General features: G+C 43.1%; 1 protein-coding gene across 1 annotated transcript; it reads right to left on the reverse strand.

Annotated features, from left to right (window-relative positions):
* Window positions 1–5713: 5713 nt before the first annotated feature.
* LOC112078425 (zinc finger protein Pegasus-like) lies at window positions 5714–8305 on the reverse strand. The gene is made up of 3 exons (XM_024144680.1): window positions 8149–8305; window positions 7278–7460; window positions 5714–7086 (listed from the first exon to the last, which is right to left on the reverse strand). Exons 1-3 carry the CDS (start codon window positions 8270–8272, stop codon window positions 6071–6073), a joined length of 1323 nt encoding a protein of 440 aa, XP_024000448.1. The 5' UTR covers window positions 8273–8305; the 3' UTR covers window positions 5714–6070.
* Window positions 8306–8652: the final 347 nt, after the last annotated feature.

Here is an 8652-nt window from a genome sequence, read left to right on the forward strand (position 1 = left end):
GAATTAACAGCTCTGAGACCATTCCTCTGATTGATTCTACCCATGGTCTGAATAATCTGGGACAACATTTTTTTTTCTGTCTATGAGGAACCATCAGGATCATTTATGTACAAAAAAGTCACCGATATGGAATCTATGTACCTTCCCAAGGTCAGATGTGTTATTACTGTAACAATTACAATAACATAAAAGGCCTTTTCAGGGTGTTACATTTGACAAAAATTATACACTGAACAAGATATAAAGGCAATATGTAAAGTGTTTGTCCCGTGTTTCATGAGCTGAAATAAAGACCCCCACCCCAAAGACATTAAAAACAAAAATCCCAGAAATGTTCCAGACGCACAAAAAATGTATTTCTCCCAATTGTTTACATCCCTGTTAGTGAGCTTTTCCCTTTGCCAAGATTATCCATCCACCTGACAGATTTGGCATTAGAGAATTTGGCAGTACGTCCAACCGGCCCCAACCCAGACCACGTGCCACGCCAGCCAGGACCTCCACATCCGGCTTCTTCACCTGTGGATCGTCTGAGACCAGCCCCCGGACAGGTGATTGAACTGGGTTTGCACAACCATAGAAGTTTTGTCACAGACTGTTAGAAACCGTCTCAGGGAAGCTCATCTGCGTGCTCGTCGTCCTCCTCACAGGGTTGACCTGACTGCAGTTCGGCATCGTAATCGACTCCAGTGGAAAATGCTCACCTTCGATGGCCACTGGACGCTGAGAAGTGTGCTCTTCACGGATGAATCCGGTTTCAACTGTACCGGGCAGATGGCAGACCATGTGTAAGGAGTCACGTGGGCGAGCGTTTCCTGATGTCATCGTTGTGACAGAGTGCCCATGGTGGCGGTGGGTTATAGTATGGGCAGGCATGAATACGGACGAATGCGCACAATTGAATTTATCGATGCAGTGTGAAAGCCCAGAGAAACCGGATGAGATCTGAGGCCCGTTGTCGTGCCATTCATCCACCGCCATTCACCTCATGTTTCAGCATGATATTACACGGCCCATGTCACAAGGATCTGAACACATTTCCTGAAGCTGAAATGTCCCAATTCTTCCATGGCCTGGATACTCACCAGACATGTCACTCAATTGAGCATGTTTGGGATGCTCTGGATCGACGTGTACAACAGCGGTTCCAGTTCTCCAATATCCAGCAACTTCACACAGCCATTGAAGAGGAGTTGGCAACATTCCACAGGCCACAATCAACAGCCAGATCAACTCTATGTGAAGGAGATGTGTCGCGCTGCATCAGGCAAACGCTGGTCACACCAATACTGACTGTTTTCTTCCACTCCCCTGTCGTTAAGGTATCTGTATTCCCAGTCATCATAGATTAGTTAGGGCCTAATGAATTTATTTAAATTGACTGATTTCCTTATATGAACTGTAACTCAGTAAATCTTTAAAGTTGCATTTTAAATTTATATTTTGTTCAGTGTATATCAGAATCTACATATTTCTACCGTGTGGTATTTCATATGATAACATTACTTTCTCCAAAGTCCAAGATAGATAATTGATTGGGAGACAATCCTACAATCCTAGATCACTGCATAGAAACTAACTCCAAGACAGGGGACCAATCAGACACTGCTACATCAATCTGGATGTCTAGTTCCAGAAAACAAACAGGAATCCTTTTTCACATACAATATAAAACAACTCCAGCTGTCACTTGATCTGTGCAAATCATTTCAATACTCAGGAAGGGGGTGGTGTACGTTACTGTCTGTATGGCCACAATAATTTCAACACTGCTACAACTGTTATGTGATCTTTGAAATACTTTTTAAAAAAGTTCAGAAATAACTTTTGGCCTTTGATCAAGTACGATTTATCCAAGTCCGAATGATTTGTCTCGAACGCAAATTGCATTTAAGCTAAAGATCATTGTTAATTAAGAGTATTAGCTAAAGAGCACCAGGTATTATAGATCAGTAAGGTGGTGGCTGAAGGTAAAGAAGGACTGATTGGCAGCAACAGAGACCATGGATCATCTGAATGTGAACAGAGAAACTGAATCAACGGATGTGGAACAGAGAACTGAACAATCTGAATGTGACACGAGACACATGAATCAACGGTGAACAGAAACATGGATCAACCGGAATGTGGAACAGAGAACACGTGGAATCATCTGAATGTGACAGAGAACACGTGATCATCAATGTGGAACGAGACACGTGAATCAACGAATGTGGACAGAAACATGGAACAACCGAATTGGAACAGAGAACACATGGAATCAATCTGAATGTGGAACAGAGAACACGTGGAATCAATCTGAATGTGGAACAGAGAACACATGGAATCAATCTGAATGTGGAACAGAGAAACACTGAATCAATCTGAATGTTGGAACAGAGAACACATGGAATCAATCTGAATGTGGAACAGAGAACACGTGGAATCAATCTGATGTGGAACAGAGAACATGGAATCAATCTGAATGTGGAACAGGAACACGTGGAACTCAATCTGAATGTGGAACAGAGACACATGGAGATCAATCTGAATGTGGAACAAGAACACGTGGAATCAATCTGAATGGAACAGAGAACACGTGGAATCAATCTGAATGTGGAACAGAGAAACATGGAATCAATCTGAATGTGGAACAGAGCACATGGAATCAATCTGAATGTGGACAGAGACACTGGAATCAATTGAATGTGACAGAGAACACATGGAATAATCTGAATGTGGAACAGAGAACACATGGAATCAATCTGAATGTGGAACAGAGAACACATGAATCAATCTGAATGTGGAACAGAGAACACATAGAATCAACGTGAATGTGAACAGAGAAACATGGAATCAATTGAATGTGGACAGAGAACACATGGAATCAATCTGAATGTGGAACAGAGAAACACATGGAATCAATCTGAATGTGGAACAGAACACATGATCAACTGAATGTGGAACAGAGAACACATGGACAATCTGAATGTGGAACAGAGAAAATGGAATCAATCTGAATGGGAACAGAGAACACTGGAATCATCTCTGAATGTGGAACAGAGAACACATGGAATCAATCTGAATGTGGAAAGAGAAACTGGAATCAATCGATGTGGAACAAAACACATGGAATCAATCTGAATGTGGACAGAGACACATGGAATCAATCTGAATGTGGAACAGAGAACACATAAGAATCAACTGAATGTGGAACAGAGAACATGGAATCAATCTGAATGTGGAACAATGAGAATGCATCAATCTGAATGTGGACAGAGACACGTGGAATCAATCTGAATGTGGAACAGAGAACACATAGAATCATCTGAATGGACAGAACACATGGATCAATCTGAATGTGGAACAGAGAAACGTGGAACTCAATCTGAATGTGAACAGAGAACAGTGAATCAATCTGAATGTGGAACAGAGAACACGTGAATCAATCTGAATGTGGAACAGAGAACAGTGGAATAATCTGACTGAATGTGAACAGAGAACATGGAATCAACTGAAATGTGGAACAGAGAACACATGGATCAATCTGAATGTGGAACAGAGAAACTGGAATCAATCTGATGTGGAACAGAGAACACGTGGAATCAACTTGAATGTGGAACAGAGAACAGTGGAATCATCGAATGTGGAACAGAGAACACAGTGGAATCAATGCGATGTGGAACAGAACACATGGAATCAATCTGAATGTGTGAACAGAGACACGTGGAATCAATCTGATGTGAACAGAGAACACGTGGAATCAATCTGAATGTGGAACAGAGAAACAGTGGAATCATCTGAATGTGGAACGAGAAACGTGAATCAACTGAATGTGGAACAGAGAACACATGGAATCAATTCTGAATGTGGAACAGAGAACACATGGATCAATCTGAATGTGGAACAGGAACAATGGAAAACTGAATCGAATGTGGAACAGAGAACACATAGATCAACTGAATGTGAACAGAGAACACATGGAATCAATCGTGAATGTGGAACAGAGAACACGTGCATCAATTGAATGTGGAACAGAGAACACGTGGATCAATCTGAATGTGGAAGAGAACACTGGAATCAATCTGAATGTGGAACAGAGAACACAATGCAATCTGAATGTGGAACAGAGAACAGTGGATCAATCTGATGTGGAACAGAGAACACATGGAATCAATCTGAATGTGGGCAGAGAAGACATGGAATCAATCTGAATGTGGAACAGAGAACACATGGAATCAATCTGAATGTGGAACAGAGAACTACGTGAATAATCTGAATGTGAACAGAGAACATGTGATCAATCTGAATGTGGAACAGAAACACTGGAATCATCTGAATGTGGAACAGAGAAACACATGGAAGTCATCTGAATGTGGAACAGAGAAACACGTGGAATCATCTGAATGTGGAACAGAGAACACGTGGAATCAATCTGAATGTGGAACAGAGAACACATGGATCAATCTGAATGTGGACAGAGAACACGTGGAATCAATCTGAATGTGGACAGAGAACACGTGGAATCAACTGAATGTGAACGAGAACACGTGGATCAATGAATGTGAACAGAAACTGGAATCAATCTGAAGTGAACAGAAACAGGAATCAATCTGAATGTGGAACAGAGAACACGTGAATCAATCTGAATGTGGAACAGAGAAAGACTGGAATCAATCTGAATGTGGAACAGAGAACAGTGGAATCAATCGAATGTGGAAGAGAACACGTGGAATCAATCGGAATGTGGAACAGAGACAATGGAATCAATCTGAATGTGGAACAGAGAACACATGGAATCAATCTGAATGTGGAACAGAGACACAATGGAATCAATCTGAATGTGACAGAGAACAGTGAATCAATCGGAATGTGGAACAGAGACATGGAATCAATCTGAATGGGAACAGAAGACACATGGAATCAACCGGAATGTGGAACAGAGAACCGTGAATCAATCTGAATGTGAACAGAGAACACATGGAATCAATCTGAATGTGGAACAGAGCACACATGGAATCAATCAATGTGGAACAGAGAACACGTGGAATCAACCGGAATGTGGAACAGAGCAGAGTAAGATATAGAGTGAAATAATGTCTAAGCCGAAGCATCAATATGCACAGATCTCATTCACTTCAAGCCGTTGATTAATGTGAAGTTTTACACTCACATAAAGTGAGACACTACTATACACCATGTATAATAAAGCATGTCGTTTGTCGATGTGGAGCGACCTATTTTGGACCAATGGACATGTTCATGCCTTACCTCCTCAGCCATTTGCACACACTGTAATAGACTTTACACTGTGTTATGACTGTATGTTTGTTTATTCATGTGTAACTCTGTGTTTGTGTCGCACTGCTTTGCTTTATCTTGGCAGTCACAGTTGTAGATGAGAACTTGTTCTCAACTACCACCTGGTTAAATAAAGGTGAAATAAATACATAGAAAATAAGGCAAGGTATCCTGTTTAAATCTAGCACAGCAACCAGATACCTTGCTAATCGCTATGTAAATATACGTTTTTGTCACTCGCTGATGTAATATCACCAATATTTATGTAACTAATTCAGAGTCGCTCTCGTGTGGCGCAGCGGTCTAAGGCACTGCATCTCAGTGCAAGAGGTGTCACAAACCTGGTTCGAATCCAGGCTGTATCACATCCGGCCGTGATTGGGAGTCCATAAGGAGGCGCACAATTGCCCAGCGTCGTCAAGGGGACGGGTAGGCCGTCATTGTAAATAAGAATTTGTTCTTAACTGATTTGCTATGTTAAATAACATTTGACATTTAATTTTTTAAATGATAAGAAGTGACTTCCTTTAAATTCTCAGACGGCATCGAGGAGGACACATGATAAATGTCTCCAACCTCCAGATTACTTTCCCATTTATAGAAGCATCAATTCCTCATTTCAAAGTAACACTCACTCTCCAAGTTATATCATTAATAAAAAAAAACGATACAATAAAATATCGATCAGAATCGCTCTGATCCCTGATTATCATAAWCACGGAATAAAGTTAATGTGCTCTGTGAGACGCCAAACATCGTTCAAATTCATCTCGGTCGCTGCGGAAGTCAGTCACTGCGTGTGCTGCCCGCGAGCGAAGTGGCAGGCAAAGTCATACTTRTTCCTGCACTTACAGCCGCAGATATTACACCGGAAGGGGTTCTCGTAGCCGTGGCAACCCATGTGAATGGTGTACATGATGTTGTCAGAGAAGTAGGTGTCGCAGTGCTGGCAGCTGTGTAGCATCTGTGGGTCTGGATCCGGTGTGCTACCGGGCAGGGCAGGGGTACTGGGCTGGCTGTTACTAATGCTAACTGAGCTGGTACGTGTGTGTGCACTGTGCTCGCTGCTAGGTTCTGGGTTCACAGGGCTGGGGCTGTAGTTCCTGCTGTGGCCTGCAGGGGGTTGGAGGTCCTCGGGGCTGGTTGGGGAGGAGGTTTGGTGGTGGTGGTGGTGGTAGTGGTGGTGGTGGGCACCACTTTGACTGGCGGACAAAGATACTGACACTGCAATCGGTGCACCAGAGGCCTGCTGGATGAGGAACGGCTTGACGTCGTTACAGGACAGTCTGTCAGGAGACACGGGGGTCTGGTCCACTGGGGGGAGGTTGGACAACTGGCCTGCCAGCGTAGACAGCTGGTTCAGTGGATTGTTGTCCACCACCATGTCACTGTTGACATCCCTGCTGACACCTCCTCTTCCTCCTCCAGTCCCATGGTCCTTCACATCGCTCTCGTACACCTCATGGTTCAGGTAGTCTGCTTTCCCCACCACCATGGAGGGAGGGCTGAGGTTGATGAGGAGGTGTCTGCTGTAGCCTCCCAGGCCCAGGGAGCTGCCACTCTTCTTCTGTAGGACGTTMAGCATCTTCTTGTTGGAGAGGAAGGCGGGCAGCTCCGCCCCCTTCACGGGTAAAAGCTTGTGGCGSCGCCGGCGGTGGTGGGACAGGTTGCTGCGGTCGCTGCAACGGAAGGAGCAGAGGTCACACTTGTAGGGCTTCTCTCCCGTGTGGGAGCGCATGTGGGCCTCAAGGTGGCGCTCGTAGGCAGAGGCGAAGGGGCACAGCTGGCAGCGGTGGGGCTTCTCTCCTGTTGGTCAACAAAGATGTTTAGGTTTATTTCAACATCTTGGCACATATCCAACATCCATTAAAATGTAAATGTCACACAATATAAATACAAGTAAAAAAAAGATAAGATCTTAACTATATGGACAGTGCAAGGGGCRGACTGGCCATCTGGCATGTTGGGCAAATGCCAGATGGGCTGGTCCATTTTACCTGTGTGAATCCTGATGTGCTCTATCAGGCGAGCGGTGCCTTTACTGGCGTAGCTGCAGTAGCTACACTTGAGCTTGCCGTCGAAGGTCCTCTGGAAGCCGTCCACCAGCAGCCCAGAGTTGTCGTCCAGAGAGACTTCCACTGATCCATTCTGATGATCACTCTCTGGGATAGCTGCTGCTACTGGGAGAGGAGACGACAAGACWTAGAATTAAATCGATACTTTACAGTCAATTTTTTCACCGGGAAATTGATACCTCTAAACAATACCCAACCTCACAGACACACAAAAAGCCGAATCACATCTAGAACTTATCTGGAAGCAGGATTTGTAAAATCACATTTTACATCGATCTATTTCCCGGTGAATTTTTTTTTATTCTGGCAGACAATCTGGTCAGAAACCATTTGTGGGGCAGTTCTGTTTTTGTCTGGTGCTTGAAAGATACGAGAGGATGACTTGAGATTCATTAGGGTCATCTTTGTTCAGTCAATATCTCCACAATATGGATCTAAACAGAAGAACCACTCATTGCTCCTCCAGAGGACCCCTTTTGGATGACGGCCAATCGCCACAAAATAAAAATAAAAACAAAAACATTACAAAAAAATCGTTCAAACAGACTTATTAGGTTATTCCCCGTAGCGCTGGGCCCTGTTCCACTGGTTTAACTTCCCAAAGACAAATTAGGGATATGGCTTATTTTGGGGCGATTAAAAAATATAAATATTTTTGGGGGGGGCGATTTTGGGGCGATTTAAAAATATACACATCATAAGTTAAAGTCAATGACTCTGATTGTTTTATATAATAGTAGATAGATATTATATATATATATATTATAATAGATAGTGTTCGTAACATTCTCACCAGCTTGGAGGGGCTCCATCTCCCCACCGACAGATCCTGAGATCATGTTCACATGGTGTGTTTGCTGTGTCAGGTACTCTTGAAAGTCCTTTATGAAATCCAGAGGTTTTAGATCATCATCCATTTGGCAAGATGGGGTGTATTGTGATGACTTCTGATCACTTTCTACTTGCCATTCATCTTCTGCACATCTACCGTTCCAGTGTTAATTGCTATACTGTTTTACTTCGCACCTGGCCTATTTTTGCCTTACCTCCCTTTCCTACCTCATTTGCACCACTGTATATATGACTTTCCCACTGTATTACTTATGTTCGGTTTCCATATTGGTAACTCTGTGTTGTTGTTTGTGTCGAATGCTTTGCTTTATCTTGCCAGGTCGCAGTTGTAGATGAGAACTTGTTTCAACTGCCTACCTGGTTAATAAAAGGTGAAATAAAAATAAAATGTGATTCATTATGTTTAAACCGTCAATTATTATTATTGCCTTCTTTACAGGTTTGG

This window comes from Salvelinus sp. IW2-2015, unplaced genomic scaffold, assembly GCF_002910315.2.
Source record: "Salvelinus sp. IW2-2015 unplaced genomic scaffold, ASM291031v2 Un_scaffold5668, whole genome shotgun sequence".
Taxonomy (NCBI): domain Eukaryota; kingdom Metazoa; phylum Chordata; class Actinopteri; order Salmoniformes; family Salmonidae; genus Salvelinus; species Salvelinus sp. IW2-2015.